Genomic DNA, 20,779 nt, shown 5'->3' on the forward strand with positions numbered 1-20,779 from the left:
ATGCTATAAGTACCTTTCCATGAATAAAGAAATATCTTGTTTCAAAATGAATAAATATTTTAATTTTAAACGTTTGTTCGCATAATTTACTAATGGTTATCTAATTCTGACGGTTAAATCGCACTTGTTACTAATTATTACTAATTTCACCTCATCTAATAAAAGCCCAAAAACATATAATAAGTAAATTTATTATTAATTGTAAAATTATTTACAACAGTATCTATCCATGGTGTCTATGGTTATTAGACCAATCCCCGAAAGAATCGCCATAGAATGGGAGGTTACAAATCACAATCAGCAGCCGCCGCCGTCATCAAGATCAGTGGCACATTGGCCGTCTTCATTATTTTTCTTTCTTCATCAGCTTTTCCACTTCTTTAATGTGTTATCCATCTTCTAGATATGCATGACTTCATTAAAAAAAAAAACAAAAACAAAAACAAAACGTGTTCTTTTATTCAATCTATTAAACTAACATTTTTTACATTTTTGATATGATTAATAATTTAAAAATGAGTAAGAATAGATATTAATTTAATAAATTAAATTAGAAAAAATTTCTTCAATCCAATTTGAAAATAAAATTATCCTTAAAAAAAAATACCAAATATTTATTTAGTCATTGATGCATACCATTTTTTGCACAAAAAATAATGTCATATCTAGCAATAGCATGCTGCATCCTGACGGAATCCTGATTGGTATATGCCGTTATCGCCGTCCTTCAATTTAGGTGGGTACAAATGAGACATGAATTAGTTAACACTATCTTAAATATTACATAATTAATGCAATAATTTATGTTTAAGTACTTATCAACAACCACCAAAGAAAGAATTAAGAAGGCAAAATATTGGGTGTTTGTGAATACTTGTTTTGTGATACTTCTAAGATTAAGAATATTGGTGGTGCAAAGGTGGAACTGTGAAAGAGGTTTAGCAGGACTTGAATAAAATGAACCGATTGATAAACTCAACGAAATATAAGTCAATTATATAAGGTCCTATCTATTCAATATGAATGTGGATTCATACTTTCATTGGGGTGTAAACCAAATTATATGGGTGGATAGGGTGTAACTCCCGTCCAAGGTGAGCAGAATCCGCCCATAATCATGCACGGGCAAGTGGGTTTTTTGTACTAACTATCCGTGACATCCGCTTTGTATTTTGGGCTTTTTTTTCTTTTTTTTTTTAAAACAAAACTATTGACTTAATTTATATAGGCATGGTGTTTGTCTAAAGCCTTTTTTTTTTTTTTTTTTGAGAAATGATGTTGTCTTATAAGACAAAATTAATATCTGTTTCTGCCTACTTAAACTTCATTATTCAACTTGTCAGAATTAAGGGTTGAAAATTCGTCTGTATGTAACTCATACGAATGGGAGGCGATTGTTAACTACCCAATTGAATGCCCTGTCGTTGAATGCTAAAAATTGGATAGAGAGAGAAGTGTATTAAAGCTAAACAGTTCTTAATTGTTGAATTTGATGGTGAGGATAGAAGAGGAAGAAGAAGAAGAAGAAGAAGAAGATAAGGATATAGGTAGGGTATAGCGAGAATGGAGACTTTCTGCTTGAATTGAATTACTTGCCAACCAAGCCTGAATGTTGATTTTCAATCGTATATTTCTTTGGTCAGATTCAACATAATTTCCAACATATTTGCCGAAATAAAAATTTAAAACTTACTCTTGTGGTTGGAAAAATTCTATACCCATTTCATGGACTTATAACACGGTATGTTTGTTTTTTTCTCACTGGTCTAAACCGCGTTCATGCATGTACTACGAATTATGAAAGGACTGTTATTATTGACCGTTCTCACTAAAAGAATTTTGTAAAATGAGGTTAAATTATATATGTATTGGTTATAGATATTCCATATGCAAAAATAATTAGGGGGGTTAAGTGAGCGAAGCCCTTGCGAGACTAGGCTCGATTCGATTATTCTTGTGAACAGCTTGTATAAGGCTCGAATTGGTAGTTGTTCACATAGTTGCTCATATTAATATTAAATATTGATAATTTTTTTTTTTCTAATAACATCATTTTATTATAAAATGATGTATATCATCTATCTTCGAAACCAAGTGCCTTACTATATTAACTCAGGCTCCATATTAGGCTAGTTAAGCTAAGCAAATACTCATATACAAGTTGGTTTATTGAGCTGTTTAAGAGTACTTGAAGTTTAAATTTATAATAAAAAAATTAAATTAAATTAAATATAAGAGCTAGCTCACGCGACTCATTATGAGCTTGAGCTTGGACTCGATTTTTTGGCTCGTTCTTGAGCTCGGCTCGAGCAAAATTTGAATGAGTTAAGCCCAAATAAGGAAAACTCGCTTAGTCTCAACTCATTTACACCCCTATATGCAATGATACCAACGAAATTGTCGTAACATGAGACATGCATTCATTGCAAAACACGGTTAGTCTTTAGACCATTTAAGTTGAAATTCAATGGTCGAAACAGGAATAGCATCCTCTCCTTTGTGTCTGTATTTAATACTACTATTTATGTGAGGTTATACTATGACTGTTTTATTATTCCAATAATCCCCATTAAAACTTAACATATATGCTTAAATTCATAACTTCTAGAATATCCAAATTTTCATGTAAACTCTAATATATATCATGTGATATTATTAACTATTTTAAAAGTTAATACTTTCTCTTACATGTAGTATCAAGCATTATGTATAGATTGAAATGATAAAGACAATTATCATTTATTTAAAAAAAAACATTAATTGAAAATAATAATAATAACAATAATTTAACTAATATAGATAGAAGATGATTGTATGAAACGCTGTTTGAGATCCGAAAGTGGGTAGAATCCTATCTAATCAAATGTACGTGTAAGTTTTGTTGTTGACGAAAATTGAACGACGGGAGACATATATCATACGACTAAAGTCGTTGTCGGTCTATTTCTGACTAAAGGCTACCTGTGTCCAGCTCCACTAACCCCACATAAGATTCACGTGTAACAGACAAGACTTCAACCCACAACTAAGGGTCGTGGAAATAATTACTAGGTTTGAATTGTATGCATGGAGGTATGGATATTAGATAATATAAAATTCGTCCATTTGGAACATTTAATTTATGGAAGTTGCGCGAGTTTGACACGTAATTCGTGCAAGACCAATTTAGTATCCATGCAATTAATTTCTATCAAATCATTATAACAAATTTGTAGTTGTTGGTGTTTTAATTAAACTTGTAACACTTGGCTTATATTAATCCAAGTGGTGCGACCATTTACAATACACCATGAAAGGGCGAAGAATACGTATTTTAGGATTTGATTACTTTTATTACCTTCACTTTACCTGCCACATTTTTCTGTAATTTGTATTGTAAACCTATCGAGTCATTAAAGTTACTAATTAAGTTAGAGGAATGATAGATGTAAGCGTGCATTTAACGCCGGACTAGTCAAACAAAAATCTTTTGTGTTCTTTTTTTCTCCGCTTCCACTATTTTCATATTTTATTACAAAACTTTACACATAAGCATATTATATATTTGTTGTATAAAATAATCTTTCAAATGTTCAAGACTTAATTTATAATATAATTTTGTTGATTGCATAAGAGTTTGAGACTTGAGCTAGCTTGAATGGTTGAAAATTGAAACCACTCCTAAGCATTTTTAACTTATAATAAAGCCATTATAAATTAGTTCAATCTCTTTCTGTTGCTTGCTCATCAAGATGGTTTTCTTGTATAAAACAGTGATTATGACCTAATTAATCAAAGTTTACTATATATTAAAGTTTTCTAAATTATATCTTTTAGGTGAGAACACCAATATCTCTCCACCTAGGGGTGTGCAGATTAACCGATTACCGATTATTGACCGATTACCGACTTTAACCGAACTGATATTAACCGTAACCAATAATTATCGGTCGGTAATCGGTTAAAAATTTTATACTGATAAGCTTATCGGTCGGTTAAAATTTTTTTATCGAAAAACCGATATGACCAATATGACCGATAAGCTATTTTAATTTTTAATTTTTTAGAATTTTATTTTTATTATTGTAGTGGATCAATATAAAAAAAAAAAGCTTCAATAAGGTATTTTAGCCAAAAATATACTCTAAAATAACTAATTTTTAATAAGTTATTTTAGGCTTTAGCCAAACAAAATGTATTTGAACCTCAAAAACAATTAATTTTTAGCCCAATTAACAACCAGTAAAAGCCCAATAAAAGCCCACAAAAGCCCAAACTGATTTAACCGACTGGTTAACTGATTATCGATATGACCGATAATTTTCGGTTAACACTTCTTATTGGTCGGTAATCGGTTAGGATTTGGTTAACCGATAGCTTATCGGTTAATCGACCGATAAGCCCATTAACCGGTCCGAACCGACCGATACCCAGCCCTATCTCCACCCCACCTGAGAGGCTGAGAGTCTTCCATGAGTCTTCCCCGACCCCAAAATCTCCCTCCACGTACACCTATATGCTTCCAATCCCGAGTACTCCTTTTAAAATATCTTCAATCTTGTTCTTCTTTCCCTTTGTAATTGCTGATTTTAGACTCCAGTTGTTTAACTTGTAGTCTCTCTATTTACTATTAATCTTTTTGGTTTCCTCCTAGTCTTCTAATTCTCTCCTATCATTTCCTATTTGTCTCCCTCGTGGTTTTTTCAAGGTTTTGTCTTGATGTGTATCATTATTTCTTTATCTTTACACTAATTGAAACCTTCTGGTTCTAGAATATGATATCCATCATAAAGAAGAGTGCTTTCCAAATCTTGAGTATATATGCCTCAATATATATCACTTTACTTTGAGGCTACTTGGAGGCAGGTTCGGCTCAATAAATTTTGAGGTTTATAAAAGCTACAAATTTAAGTAAAGCTTTTTCTTATATTTAAATATTAATTAAATAATTTTAGTTTTTAGTTTAAATTTGTTATTTAAAAATCATTCTTCTCTATCGCCTTTTCTTTTATTTTTTTTCAACCGATGCGGAGAATTCATCTCTACTGTGAGACGTTTATTGTTAACAACGGATGACATAGTTTGCGTTGAGTTACACGTAATTCCTTTTATGTAGAATTTAATTTGCACAAAATGAAATTTACTTTATTTTAATATTTTAATGAACGGACTTAACTAACATGTTGGTTTTAAGTTCAAGCGAAATTACGAGTTTAGTCATGGTGCTATTTTTTTTTTCTTCCACTTTTGCCCTCACTTCAAACAAATAAAGTTAACATGTTTAGAGGGTATAAGCGTCATTTTCTTGGTCTGAAGTGAGGGCAAAAGTGGAAGAAAAAAATATAAAATGACACATGACTTGTACATGACTGTTGATTGTCAATTTTAAACCATTTGATTAACGGAATTGGGCTTTTTGTCATAAGATGGTAGTTTGATAAGGTCAGGTGTTATAATTGATAGTTCATAGGGGAAAAGTGCCAATATGTTGTAGTTCATGAGCGTTAATATGTTTTCTCTTCCTTCTATTTTTTTATTATATCACCTACTTAATATCTTTTTTTTTGGGAGGGGTGGGAGGGGGGCATGGAACATATTATACACGCATGAAACACATGCAAGTGACTACTCTAGATACTTCAAATAGAGGAGATGGTTTCTTAATAAAATTTATGAATTATAATAGCCCAATTTAGGTTAATAATATAAATAAAAATTACTTATTTATCAAGAGATTAGTTTATTATAACTACAAATCAAAGGGACTAAATAAGTAATTTTTTTAATAATATTATATCAGCTTATTTTATGCACAAATACAACATATGGAAGATATCTCATAAAATATTTTATGTGATAAATTAATCTTTATTAAAAACAAAAAACAACAGTATCAGTTGCAATGGTGTTTGTCAAGTAACTTGCATGCAAAACCCTAGACAGGTCATGACTCATGAGATATGCTTCCAAAAGTCAGATTATCCGGGAGTGTTTGTTAAACACCTCAACACTGTTCATTTTACAGGACACTGTTCATGAATAAAAAAAAAAGAAAAAAATAATAATAATAATTGGTATGGAAAAATGAAAAAGTGGTATTGGGAAGTAAAAAATTTTGTTTTGTAGTGATTTTTTTATTTGAATAGTAATAAAAAGTAAATTATTAGATATAAAAAGTGAGTGATTTGATATAAAAGTAATAATATTTTTTTTTGGAAAAAAATAAAGTGAATAGTGTGGTGGATGTGGGGGAATGTGAGGGAGTTTAACAAACACCCCCCTAAATTTGATACCTCTTATTTATTTATTTATTTATGAACTTGTCCTCCAATCCGAGACCGTTGGTGCTGTTGACCAGGGCGGACAAAACTGGTAAATCCAACGGCGAAAAATGACCCCACGTGGACCTTGAGGCGGCACCGTTGCGTTTTGTGTATGATGAGGTGGTGGGCCAGCTTGGACGACAGTTACGAGGAGAGGATCAAAAGTGAGTTAGAGAATATTCCTTTAATGTTGTCCCCACCAATTCCTCGTGCGGCGATACTATCGCCTTGTTTTCACAAACTATTCAGGTGTGAGTCATGTCAATATGTCATAAGTTTTCCTATAAATTTGATTTTTTTTCTTTTTTTTTTTTTCAGTTTATAACTTTTTTTATGTCTTTTAAGCACGTGGGAAACACATTTTAGTAGTATTAACAAAGTAAATAAAAATTTTACAAAAAATGTGTTTCTACATGCAAAAAAAAAAAATTATAATTTCCGACCCATTAACTTGTATAATATGCTATATAGAATTATTTCAAAGGTTTTGATTAGCAAATAGAAAATGATTTTCCTCAATGAGACTTTATAATTTATGTAGACTAAAATGTGAGGAAAGGTAAGGCTATGTAGCCCTGAATTTAGAGTAAAACTTATGATAAGGCAGGGGGTGATTAAGAATAATGAGTTTTGATAATAGGTGGATTAGACTTGTAATGACATGTGCTCGCTTGGCGAGTTATGTTGTAATTATCAATGGTAAACTTGTCGAAAATTAAAATGATCACATCATCATTATGAAATTAATATTTATATATATAAGATTTATTATTTTCAAGAAATGTTGGTATAACTATTGTATTGGGTAATCACAATTGTGGCTAACATTTTATTTCCACTCCTTAGCGATAGAAAGAAAAAAATAATATACATTTTCTTAACGAAGAAAATTAGTCTTATTGAAGTGTGCTGGTGGAGTTAACTAGAATGTGAGAAAGAAGGCACCCTCATGCCACTTTCACCCCAAGATATAATTTAAGAGGGCCGTTAGACATTCTAATACTTTTTAAAAGAAAAAAAGATTTTTCAAATGATTTAGATTTCACATTTATTTAAATATATATATATAAATTTATTTATTTATTAAATGAGCGAGATAATTTGAAAAAAAGTATTAAGACGTGTACCCGTAATGAGCGAGATAATTTATTTATTTATGCAGTGGAATCAATCCGCTTGTCAATTCCCAGAAGCTTCTTAGCGAAGGAAACTAGGCACGCAAAGTAACGTAGATTTAACTTTTAAGAAAGCTCACAAAAAGATAGACAAAAAAAGAAGGAAATAAATAAAAGAAAGATTTGAGAAAGTACGAGAATCTAGAGAGAGAGTACAAGAGCTGTTGTGCGAAAAAGTAGAGGAACGCAGCACCTGCATCAACCCGCCATGGAGTTGTTTAACTTGTGAATGCAGAGAGTTATTTTTTTATTTGTTTATATTTGAGAGTCTCCTTTGTTGTTATAGAACAATCATTGTAGCTCAAGACAAGCCATCCCTTTTGCTTCTGATCATATCTATAGTCACCTCACACGCCGTCTTCAATTGCTCTTTTCAAAGTTTTCATTTTCATTGGGTTTAAGGACTTGTTTTTATTTGGGTGAGATTTTTTTACAATTATGTTCTGGAGAGGGTTGAATTTGGTTTCTGTGTGTTTTTTAGGGAAAAATATGAATCGGGCAGTGTGGGTTCTTGATTTTGAGTCCCTTAATTGAGGATGACGATGAAAGTTTTGGGAGAGTGGCGGAGTTTGAGTTTGATCAGTTTTGAGTTGTAGAGGGAGAAAGTTGTAATGGGTATTGCGAGATTTTGATTATCAAGCTCCTGAATTGAAGAAAGAGTGTTTTTTTAGAGAAGGAAAGTGTTAAAAATTGATTCTTGATTGTTGGATTGGGTCTTAGAGGGAGAAAGTTGAATTGGGTGGTTTGAGATTTTGGTTAGTAAGTTTCATAATTGGAGAGGAGAGTGTGTCGTTTGGAGAGGGGGAAAGTTGAATACTCAGTTATTCGTCGTAAAAAGGAAGGAAAGTGGATTAGGTTGTGTGAGATCTTGATGATTAAGTTTCCTAACTGAAGGAAAGTTTTAGAGGAAAGTGAGTAGTGGTATGCGGTTTTGATGATTGAGTTATCCAGTACATATTATGATGGCTGTGGTGAGTCATGTGCCTGCAATTCAACGGGTTGATTCCTTAAGAGTACATGATATTAGGGTTTCAGGAATTATGGCCAGTAGGCAAGAAATTGCAGAGGAACCGGTGGCGCGCATAATTGATAATATAATACATGTTGCGGTGGGGAAAGATGTGAAAGAGGGCAAATCAATCGTGGAATGGGCTTATAGGTACTCCGGAGGCAAGAAACTTTGCATCATTCATGTTCATCAGCCTGCACAAAAGATACCCTTGAGTAAGTTTACAACACACACACACACACACATATATATACAGTATACACACATATGTATGCATGTATGAGCGCACACACATACGCACATGTATGGTTTGCTTTCTGATGAATGTTATTTTAGGTTATTGTTTTGTAGAGAGAGAGAGAGGAGAAGATTAGTCCCTTGAGTTGAATTGGGAGAAAACTTGGAAAAAAAATGGCCACAACTGAGGATAATTAAATTCGGGAAATTTCACTAGAACTTCCAGAAAAATTGTTTGATCTTAATTTTATTAAACTGGCCGCAATTTTGAACTCATATTTTGGTGATTTGATGAAACTTAGGTGAAGAATCTATATTCATTCACCTAGTTGACTGAGATTTTGATAAATCGTTCTGTCTTCAAGTTGCCAGCATATTTTTGGTTTTTAGTTCCTCTAGAACTTATTGTGTATTTTCTTTTTCTTGATATTTAGTGGGAACAAAATTTCCAGCAAGCTCACTGAAGGAACAGGAAGTCAATGCATACAGGGAAATTGAGAGGCAAAATATGCATAAGATCCTGGATGAGTATGTCCGTATCTGCCTTCGAAAGGGGGTATAAAACGTCCTTACCTCTTTATTTACAATTTTGTTGGTGTTTTTTCTTCTTCTTTTTTTCTAGTTATTCTGCCTTAGTGAACATTTTGTTTTTTGAAAAAAAAAAACTTTATTAAGTTCTGTCATGAACTGGATATGAAGCTAAATGTTTTTGTGTCAGTCATTACAATAGTTATGCATGATAGGATATAAGCATTGAGGTTGGGGATATCATATATAGCCTGATGGATTGGAGTAGTTATTGAATTTACTGATTTTTTTTTACTATGTTAACTTTTTAATGTAGGAACGGCCTGAGAAACTCCATATTGAAATGGATTCTATTGAGAAGGGAATTGTGGAACTCATCTCCCAGCATGGAATCCGGCAGCTCGTCATGGGAGCAGCTGCAGACAAGCATTATTCAAGGTAAAAACCACAGAAGGACTTTTTTCATGTACTTAATCACATTGTTTGTTTTAGTTTTGTGTACATGCATTGTGGACCCCCACGTGATAGCACAGCAATTGTGCGATTCTGATGGATGATTTATGTAGTGGATAGAGCAAGCCTCACTGGGGGTTGCAGAAGATGAGGGTGTGCGTGAAAAGATTGATGCTGTATTTTTGTTCAGTCAGCATAAACAGATGGGTGATGGGTCCTAACTGTATAAGCTGTGGGCTGATACATTAATGCAGAGAAAGAATGACGCACGATAGGGAGATCAAAAAGTAAAAGTTGTTTACCTTACTGCTTAAACTTGCAGGAAAATGGTGGACCTCAGGTCTAAGAAAGCCATCTATGTACGCAAACAAGCGCCTGTGTTCTGTCACATTCGATTTGTCTGCAAGGAGCACCTGATCCACACCAGGTTTGCTTATGTCTTATTGTATTCATAATGATGTGTGCCGATACTTTGAGGAAATATGTGATTACATAAAGAATGTATTCCCAATGGAGAAGCTTTTAAGCTTTTTAACTATTCTATGGGTACAAAATGCTTGACCAGTTATTAATTTGGGAAATTGTATACTTCAAACCGCTATAAATTCTTTCCTTGAAAGTGGCTTCAAAATTTTGGATCATCACCTGATTTTGATGAATTTATTCTCTGCAAGTGAATTCAACTTATCCTTACTTCCCACCATGATAACTGATACAAATTCCATGTCGAAACAGGGAAAGTAGTTTACATGGATCTGATATGGAGGTCGTATCTTCATTGCCGCAAGCAAGTCCAAACATTGAAATTGGCCAGTCAAACCACTTGAGATCACAATCTGTTATAAATCGGGTAGAACTTTCTAATCCAGCTCAAGATCTATTGCAAAGAGTAAGGTCTGCGACTATTGAGAAATATGGAGGGAGCACAATGGGTGTTTCTTCCCCAGTTAATACAGAAGGGCTTTCAACTCCAGATAGCAGGTCGGATGCAGAAGGGAGTTTTTATGGATGGGATAGGGTATCTAGAAGAAGTCTTTCCCAGGGTTCTGGTTACTCAACTTGCTCTTCTAGTGACGTAGCTCTGGTTCCATATGTGGGGGCTGAGGGAAGTGAGAATGCGATTGAGTCAAGTGAACTCCCTCAGTTTAAAGAGGATCTTCGTCACTCTTCTCCTCCCAGTGTACTGGTATGTGCCAAACTTTTTGGGAGATGTGCATGTTTTGAATTGTGAGTTTGGAATTTGTAAGAATCATTTTCCATTTCTTTTTAGTCAGCTGAATCCATCGTTGACCAAAATATACAAAAGATTTTTTAAAATTGTTGGATTTTTGCAGGACGAAAGTATAGATGACATTCTTTTTGACCAACTTGAAAAAGCTACGGCAGAGGCCAGAAATGCAAGGCAAGATGCTTTTCAAGAGACTATCAATCGTGGGAAAGCTGAAAAAGATGCCATTGATGCCATACGGAGGGTAAATTTGTTATAACCTTTGTATTTCTTCATCACTATTTACTATGGATATCATTTTGTCTGTGTGGCTTGGAAAATGGATATTTTTTAAGAGGGGAGAGAAGAAATTCTTTAATATTTTGGGTAGAAATTAACATGTCAAAGAAAGGTCGATAGTTATGTCCTGTGGAGTGAAATTGTCTACATATTACACACTTTGTACTTGACCATCACATACCTTGAGCATATTTAGGATAAGAAGTTGAAGAACAGTTAGGTGGACTGAATGTAACATTCTTCCCTCTTAGCATTGGGGCTTAATGTAAAAGTGTTAGATCTTATCTTGATGCTTCCATGATGGTCCATCTAAGAGGTGGAGCATATATAGCACGATCTAGACCCATCATTATTAGACATTTCAAAGTGGGTATGCATCGTCTTCAATTGCATTAAATTGCTTTTATGGAATATCTTAAGTGTAAACTTGAAAATGTTAATATCTTATGCAATTTACAGGCTAAAGCATCAGAAAGATTATATCTTGAGGAGTTGAAGCAAAGAAAAGAAATTGAGGAAGCACTATCAAAAGAAAGAGAGGAATTTGGAAAGAGGAAAAATGAGTGTGACAAAGTCATGGAAGAACTGCGGATTGCCCAAGATCAAAAATCATCAATGGAGAGGCAAATTGCAGCATCTGAACAGATGGTAAAGGAGTTGGAGCAGAAGATTGTCTCTGCTGTCCAACTCTTGCAAACTTATAAAAAAGAGCGAGAGGATTTGCAGGCAGAACGTGACAGTGCACTTAAAGAAGCTGAGGAGCTGAGGAAGAAACAAGGAGAGGCCTCAATCACACATGTGCCTCAGTTCTTCTCTGTGTTCTCTTTCTCAGAACTTATGGAAGCAACTGAAAACTTTGATCCATCCCTGAAGATTGGAGAAGGGGGATATGGGAGCATTCATAAAGGTGTTCTGCGTCACACACAGGTGGCTATAAAAATGCTACATGCCCATAGCTTGCAAGGCCCATCAGAATTTCAACAGGAGGTGAGATGGTTTGGATTTTGTGTGTATTTATTGGGAGATACCTTGAATCATTTACTGAATTCAAATTTTATTGGGCTGATTGCTGTTTTTGTTATCTAGAGACTTGAAAATCTAAATCTTTATGAATATCATTGTTATTCACAATGTTATTATTATGTTCAGTACTAGGACCCAATTGGTATAGGTTATTAGTTGGATTTAACGGTGTTTGCAATATTATGAACTATAACAATGCCTCAGCTAAGCTAATAATAAATTTATGAAGTAGGTATCATCAATACCATTTGCTGTTTAATGAATGGATGTATGATGGTCTGTTGCCCTAAATATTGTTTTATATTTTTTGGCATTAGATAACATAAGTATTGATTGGTGATGGTTTCTCAATTGTCAATTTTTTTTTTTTTTTTTTTTTTTTTTTTTCTATTGTGTATCTTCATAACTTATTATGTCATACTTGAACATGTCCCATTTTGCAGTCATAAATACAATTTTAATTAGCAATTGACTGTAACTACTTTGATGCTACACTAAGGTTCTGTTTGTTTGAATGTAATATACTTTCTGAGAAGTATTTTCTTAGCAAACCACTTGTTTTCTATTGTTTGGTGGAGACCCAAAACACTTTTAGTGTTTGATTGGTTGACATTAAAATCATTTGCATACAATCATTAGCTATCTGCCCAATACCCCGTGAATAACCCAATTTCTCAATGGAGAAAAAAAGAAGAAAAAAGAAGCAAAAACTAATGGCTAGTAGGGACTTGTAGGGTGGAGGATAGGAATCACATGTTTGGGGAAGGTTACGCAGTGGAGGGTGGTGAAAAAAAATAGGGATGGGGGGGCTACGAGGTTGGGTGGATGGTATGGGGGGTTTGCTGCCAGAGGGGAGCAGGAGGAACCGTTCTGGCATTCTAGGGGTGAACAGTTTGCACTTTTAAAAAACTTAAGTTTTTGTCCCTAGTGTTGTAAAGAGCATTGTTTTGACTGGAAAATAACTTAGGTTGCCCAAATTGAGCCTTAATGATGCCTATAGTAATGGCTACAGTTGTTAACACATTTATAATGTATAAAAATGTGTGGGTATGGAGAAACTAAGAATTGGACGTGAAGTAAACTATGAGTACTACTGAAAAATTTGCTGCTCTTTGGGGACTTAAATTGTCATTATTATTCAACATTTTGCTTTTCCTTTTTTTTTTTTAACCAAATTCTCCAGAACGTTATTCTTCCACAATTTCAAAAAGGATATGAAAAAAAGGAATAGGAAAAAAAAAATTATATATCCAGTCTTTAAGAATGAAACTTAATTTGATCAGAAGTTTGGCATTGTATGACTTTGGTTGGTCTTGGTTGTATTTCAGGTTGATGTATTGAGTAAATTGAGACATCCCAATCTGGTTATACTTGTTGGAGCCTGCCCAGAAGCTTTTGCTCTTATCTATGAGTACCTTTCAAATGGAAGCCTTGAAGATCGGCTTAGCTGCAAAGACAATAGTCCCCCGTTACCATGGCAAATTCGAATACGCATAGCTGCAGAGTTGTGCTCTGCCCTCATCTTTCTTCACTCCTGTCAACCTAACAACATAATACATGGTGACTTGAAACCCGCCAATGTTCTCCTTGACGCTAACTTTGTTTGTAAACTTAGTGACTTTGGAATTTGTCGTTTATTATCTAATGATCAAAGTTCAAACGACAACTCAACAGAGTTTTGGAGGACTGACCCAAAGGGCACTTTTGCATATATGGATCCTGAGTTCCTTTCCACAGGAGAGCTTACTCCAAAGTCAGATGTTTATTCTTTTGGAATTATATTATTACGGCTGTTGACAGGGAAGTCAGCATTGGGGATAACAAAGGAAGTGCAATATGCATTAGATACTGGAAATTTGAAAGCGCTCTTGGATCCTTTGGCTGGGGATTGGCCATTTGTTCAGGCTGAACAGTTGACTCGTTTGGCGTTAAGGTGTTGTGAGATGAATCGAAGGAGCCGGCCAGACCTCGTTTCAGATGTCTGGAGGGTACTTGAACCAATGAGGGCTTCATGCGGAGGCTCGTCTTCATTCCGGCTAGGTCCTGGAGAGCATTGCCAGCCTCCTCCATATTTTATTTGCCCCATTTTCCAGGTTGGTGCTACTGTTCCTAATATTTTTCAATATATTAGTGAAGGAAACTCTTGATGTATTATATCATCACATGAAATGCAAATCCTTATTTGCAAACTTGCAGGAAGTAATGCAAGATCCACATGTGGCAGCGGATGGTTTTACTTATGAAGCAGAGGCTTTGAGAGGATGGCTGGATAGTGGGCATGATACTTCACCTATGACAAATGTGAAACTTGAACACTGCAATCTTGTCCCAAACCACGCTCTTCGTTCTGCTATACAGGAGTGGCTGCAACAGCATTGAAAAATCTTTATTGTTTTCTTTCTTTTAGTTCTACATATTGTTTATACTTCCAGAAAGAGAAGCAAAAGTTTTCATCTTTTCACCTTTTTTTTTTTTTTTTGGTCCATCTATTGGATACAAAAGTTTGCAGCCACATAATTCGTTGTACACAAGACATACAGCTTCACTCCTGTTACGCGACATGTTGATCCTTTTGTATAATAGCTCCCCGTTATACAACATGTTAATTCGTTTGTATATTTAACGTGGTATTTTATATTTCCTTTTATGTGATAGCATGTAATTTTCACGATGAGAAGAAAAATATATGGAGGAGAATTGTAACACTATGTCCCTAGAGATGCTGGTTAGATTTGTTTACCTTTAATATCTCAAGGTTGTCTCTGCTTTTTTATTATGTTACCTGATACCTCACACACCAATCAGCTCTCCCAGCCGGAAAAAAAAAAGAAGCATTACTAAGGGAAAAAATAAAAATAAAAAAATAAAATTGCATTAAATCATCCTGCAGAGTTTCAAATTCCTTGGCTTAAGTAAGTTGCCCATTGTTTTGCTGTCATCAATCTTTAATAATTGACCATGAAATTAGATTTAAATAATTTTGGGCTAAAATTTTAACCATTTTATCACAAGTGGTTTGAAAAACATTTTTTCATAAATAGATACATTATGCATTTCAAAAGCTTAAGCTCGGTATTCAAAAACATCAAATTTCTAAATTTCTTTTTAGTATCAAGAGAAATATCACAAAAACGATTTAGATGTTCACATTTGAGAATAACTTTTATAAAGTTTTGGCACAAACCAAGGCCTTTGTGCCCACCAACAAGAGCACAATACATCAGTGTAGAACACTATAACAAAAATATACATAAACACCTAATTTCTTTCTAGAATACCTAAAACAAAAAAAACAAAAAATGTTATGAATAAATTTTTCATATTTTTCCTCCCTAGACCCACCCTAGCCACCAACCCGCCGCCAGCCAGCCCACACCTTGCTGGAGACAACGTCGGCTGGTACAGAGAACACCGAGTAAGAGAACTTCGGTTAGTTCTCTACAATCAACAAAATTGTAGACAACACCGGGTAAGAGAACTTCGGTTACCACTGAGGTTGTTGCGATTAAGATCATTACAATCAACAGAATTGCGCAATTAGAAGTATAAATTAGTTTTCAGGTTGTAACAAGAAAAACAAATAATGGTTATTATATATTCTTACATTATCTTCAGGTATGGTAGCTTCACCAGAGCTGGTGGAAGTATACCTGCAAGATCTTGCCCTTTAAGAGTTCTGTATGAAAATGATATTGATTTTATTTTCTACATATATTTCAAATGTGCAACTTTCAAAAATATGAACTTGAATATGAATAATCGTAAAAACTAACTACCCACAAACAACAAATGTATTAATTTTATGTTCTACATATATTTCTATTGTGACTCATTTCACATACATTCCCTTAGTCAACACGATTTCTTATTCTCCAGGGTACTGTACTATCAAAAAGCCCCTCAACCCAACTCGAATATTCATGAAGAAGTCGAAGAAGCCGCTGCCGCAGCACATCAGTTGGATGGCACTGATTGAAGTTGAAACCAGCCTAATGTCCAGAGGACACTACAAAATGTATACAACAACATCTTCAAAAAGCCACAGCCCAAATTAATATTGAACCAACTATGGAGATTCTTTACATGAACACCGGGGAAGACGGCTAGCAAGCACATGGGCCAAAATAAAACGGAAATGGAAGCGGTGGGGTACCACACGCGTGCGCTAGGTGGCGCATGAAGAACACGTGCGGCAGCGGAGGTCTACTATTTGTACAATTGACTCATAATCATTCTACGCCCTCTCTCACGGGCAGCTTAGAGTTCCTTAAAACTCATGTTGCAGCTTCTAATATCCCTTGTATATCTCCTCCAATGCTGATTTTCTTGCTGTTTCTGCACTACTCACCAATCAAAATGCAATCTTGCTGTTGGATTGGATTCAAAATCTGCAATGTAGAGGTAGTTGCATTCCAGGGAAGTTCTTAACATGCATAAAGGAAGGTAGCTAGCTTACCGGTTTGTAGCAAAATGAGATGAGGTAGGTCAGTTAAACTTGGAGATGGGAAGTAAGACGCTCATGAGCTTATTTTCCTGTGTCGAAACAAGTTGATAGGATACTCTTTTACCATGTCCTCGTGTGAAGATTATATAATATTGTTTTAGTGCACAAGACCACTCCGCAACATTTTTCCCATTTCACATGGGGGTGAGAAAAGGAACAGAAAGCAAATAATAGAATCTCTCTTGCTTTTAACATAGTCGCTAAAATGATTTTTTACCATGTCCCCGTGTGATGACGTGGGGACAAAAAAAGGAACGGAAAGTGAATGATGGAATTTCTCTCGCTTTTAGCATAGTCACTAAAATGCTGCTAAAGTTTATAGTCTATATTTGGTTGCCTCAAATATCTCGAGGCTTTGTGATAATAAATTTACGAAGTTCTTCAATATAATCTAAATAATAACAAACAAATATTAACGGAAACAGGTGATACATTAAATAAAAAATTTGTTTCCGGCTTAAAATAAAAGAAAGAGTATTTATACACCGATATCATGCAAATATCTTGGTACAATGCACATTTCACTTCTTGGTAGTTGTACATGTGACACACCATAGCATAGTATTCGTGCTTCGAACAAAGTGAAAATATTGTGTGTATGACTTATATATCGTTTGTGCCTTTTGATTCTATTACTTATTACCTAACACACCAATCAGTTTTACCCTATAGTTTTACCATGTGGTAAAAAGGACTAGAAAAATGAGTTTTCTCTTCTTTCTTTTTTTTTAAAATTTTTTTTTATTTTATTAATAACTAGTTAGAAGGAAAAGTTGTGACGATGTGTCACTTGGCCAATAACAAAGCAAAGAGACAAATAATAATAATAATAATAATAAAAAAAAAAAAACAACCACAACATAGCTCGGAAGTGTGTGATTCGATCAATACTTTGGCTGATTAAGTAGCCGCTTAAGGCCCCCAATTTAATAAAGCATTTAATTAATAAATATTAATAATAAAAAAATTCCATAAAAAAATTAAAGCCCTTATTGTCGTCCATATTATTTAATTAAGACCTATAATCATGATAAATAAGTAATTTAAAAAATACTCACAATTAATGAATCATAATAAAATAATTTCCATTAATAGAACAATTAAATACCTAATTTTCATAGTCTTCTGTTTTGCAAAAACAATCATGATAAATAAGTAATTTAAAAAATACTCACAATTAATGAATCATAATAAAATAATTTCCATTAATAGAACAATTAAATACCTAATTTTCATAGTCTTCTGTTTTGCAAAAACAAATTCTCTCGAATGGTGCAGCGCTACTACTAGAGGTTTATGAGAAAGCATAAGGGTAAAAGCTAAATAAGGAGATAACTTTTTGGGAAAACTTCAATTTGGCCTCTTGAACTTTCAGTTGGTTTTATAAACCGCCTTCAAACTTTCAAATCTCTCACTTTGAACCCTTAAACTTTCAATTTTTATTACTTTTGACCCCTCTATTAGTTTTAAGCGTTAAGCTCAAATGGTTTGGCTTTTTATGCCTATTATACCTTCACCCAGTCCACTTAAAATTTAGAAAACACCCAAAATTACAGCACCCACCCCCAGCCCAAAACGACACCATTTTGAGCATCTATTTAAACACAAAAAAAAATTAAAAATTAAAAAAAAAAAAATCAGGGTGGCTCTAGCCACTCCTCGGCCAAAATGGGGTGACCGAGCCACCTTCAAAATCCCAAAACCCATTACCTCTATTTTTTTTTATTTTTTTTTTTTTTTTTGGCTTTTTGAAAGGGCCGGACTACCCCTTAGCCACGGGGATAGTTTGACCACACTCAAACCGGCAATGAGCGACCCCAATTGGTTACCATAAATATTTGAGATTGCCAAATTTTTAAAGGAAAAGTATTATTCCAATGGTACTATTCTGGAATCAAGGACAAAATACCGTAATTTTCTTTTTATTTAATTAGTTGAAGCCGATCAAGTTCGTACGCCCGGCCCATTCTATAATTGTTTTTCGGATCTCTCGGTTTAGACATGAGCCTAAGCCCAACCCACTACTTTCCTCACATAAGCTGAACTTTCAATTTTATTTTTTATTTTTTTCTTCTAGAATTTGAAATTTCATTTTTATCGATAATATCGTTCCATTTATTTATTTATTTTTCTTTTATGTTGTTTTTTTAGACGATATTATTATTATTTGCTTTGTCACAAGTATGAAGCTTGCACCCAAGAAGATATTATATGACTGTTCCCACTTTCCCTTGCTAAAGAGAGAAGATTCTTTTGAATAGATTTCTTTTTTTTCTTTTTCTAATGACATAGTACTCATAATAATTGATTGTACTCCTAATATAGTACTCTTAATAATAGATGGTCCTCCAAATAATTACAATTGACTTCCATGGAGGGTGACCCCCTTTCTACAGAAGAACAAGAAAAAGGTACACAAACTAAACTACATTTGCCGACCAATACCAACCAATAAAAACCCTACCAACATAACTTATTTGACCTTGCCATTGATAAAATGCTTTCTTTTACAAAGTCTAAGCAAACAATCATGTGTTCCGACAGGTGAGTTTTATCAAGAGTCTTTTCCAATTGTTCGTTTTCTGCGATCGAGGGGATAACTGTAAAAAAAAAAAAGTTTTAATTGTAAGGAATTTTAGTCCAATTAACCTACCGAACAATAAACTCGCATGATACAATTTGACACCAATCAAAATACTCCACTGGTCCTATCTCTCTCCACTACATGTGTTAGCGATGATCTGTTCTAGGGTATGAGCTTAAACCTCACTTATTTGGAAAATGAATATTACTATTAAACTATATAGTCTAATACTCATGCATTAATACGATATATAAACCTGATACAAAATTATAGAGCTAAGGTTGATGAGTTCGACCTATTTAATTAAATGAGTTGAGTTAAAGTTGATATATATAGTTTTATATTAATGTCTCGATAAAATCCGAACCTGACATTTGAACACAAATCGACATATGTAGTTTAATTTATGAATTCTATGGTTGGTTTAAAAATTTGCTCTTGGGAATTGGGATACTTGTTTGCTTCAAAGCCTTTCACCAATGTTTTGATGCCCAAAATGCTGTGAGTAGTGCACCTATTTTGTTGAAAAGCTCCAATGACATGGTATATATATATATATTTAAAGTCCAAGTTCAAACTTCAAAGTCCTTGAAGACAGTCAAAAACTACCCATATCTTACCTACAACAAGTAGAAGGAAAGTCCTTAAAAGGATGTATAGTCAAGATTGGGTCTCGCTTCATAAAACGAAGGTCATTAATTCGAATTTTCTTTCTTCTTTTCATCCCTTTGTACCCTACATATCTTAAAAAAAAAGCAAAAAGAAAAAAAAAAAAAAAATCTGATCTTTACCAAATTTTTTTTACCATCTTTTACTAGAATGCTGTAAAACGGTAACAACTTTTTATGGGAGTGTTTCCTTGATTCTTTTTTAGGACAAAGCTTTTGGCAGAATAGAATTGGAGTATTTTCTTTTAGTTTGGTTTATTAAATTAAGATAAGTCTAAAATGCATATAATTTTGGATAAATTAAATTGACATATACTTAAAATATATATAATTATCACCTATCTTTTAATGTTTACATATATTTTAATGGAATATATGATTCTTATATACAATTTTTTAAATTATACGCCATTCTTTTAACAGAAGGGAGAGTCATTAAATGTGTTCTATTTACGAATTAATTAATAAAACTTACATCACCACCGACGATTGTTCGACTGTTCTACAATCTAGAGGGCTGTCTTGGAATTTTTAAAATGTTTGACTTCTACAGGGTTTTTTTATCTTTTTTTTTCTTCCTCCTCTTCTGTAGTTGACCCATTCAAATTATAGAAACTGATACTCATACCAAGAAATTATAAGCTATGTTTGGCAAGAGCTAGGCCCGGCACTGTAGCTAGAACGGCACTGTTCCAGTTACAGTGCCATCTGACACGTGGCAGCAAATATAAAAAAAAAAAAAAGAAAAAAAAAGAAAAAAGGAGGAGAATGCTGGGGTGATTCCAGCCA

General features: G+C 33.8%; 1 protein-coding gene across 1 annotated transcript; it reads left to right on the top strand.

The window, feature by feature from the left end:
- The first annotated feature begins 7,575 nt into the window (after positions 1–7,575).
- Positions 7,576–14,939, top strand: LOC132186849 (U-box domain-containing protein 33-like). Its single transcript, XM_059600945.1, has 9 exons — positions 7,576–8,701; positions 9,158–9,279; positions 9,568–9,689; positions 10,027–10,131; positions 10,440–10,890; positions 11,039–11,176; positions 11,671–12,198; positions 13,563–14,327; positions 14,431–14,939. Exons 1-9 carry the CDS (start codon positions 8,437–8,439, stop codon positions 14,611–14,613), a joined length of 2,679 nt encoding a protein of 892 aa, XP_059456928.1. The 5' UTR covers positions 7,576–8,436; the 3' UTR covers positions 14,614–14,939.
- The last annotated feature ends 5,840 nt before the right edge of the window (positions 14,940–20,779 follow it).

This window comes from Corylus avellana, chromosome ca7, assembly GCF_901000735.1.
Source record: "Corylus avellana chromosome ca7, CavTom2PMs-1.0".
NCBI lineage: Eukaryota > Viridiplantae > Streptophyta > Magnoliopsida > Fagales > Betulaceae > Corylus > Corylus avellana.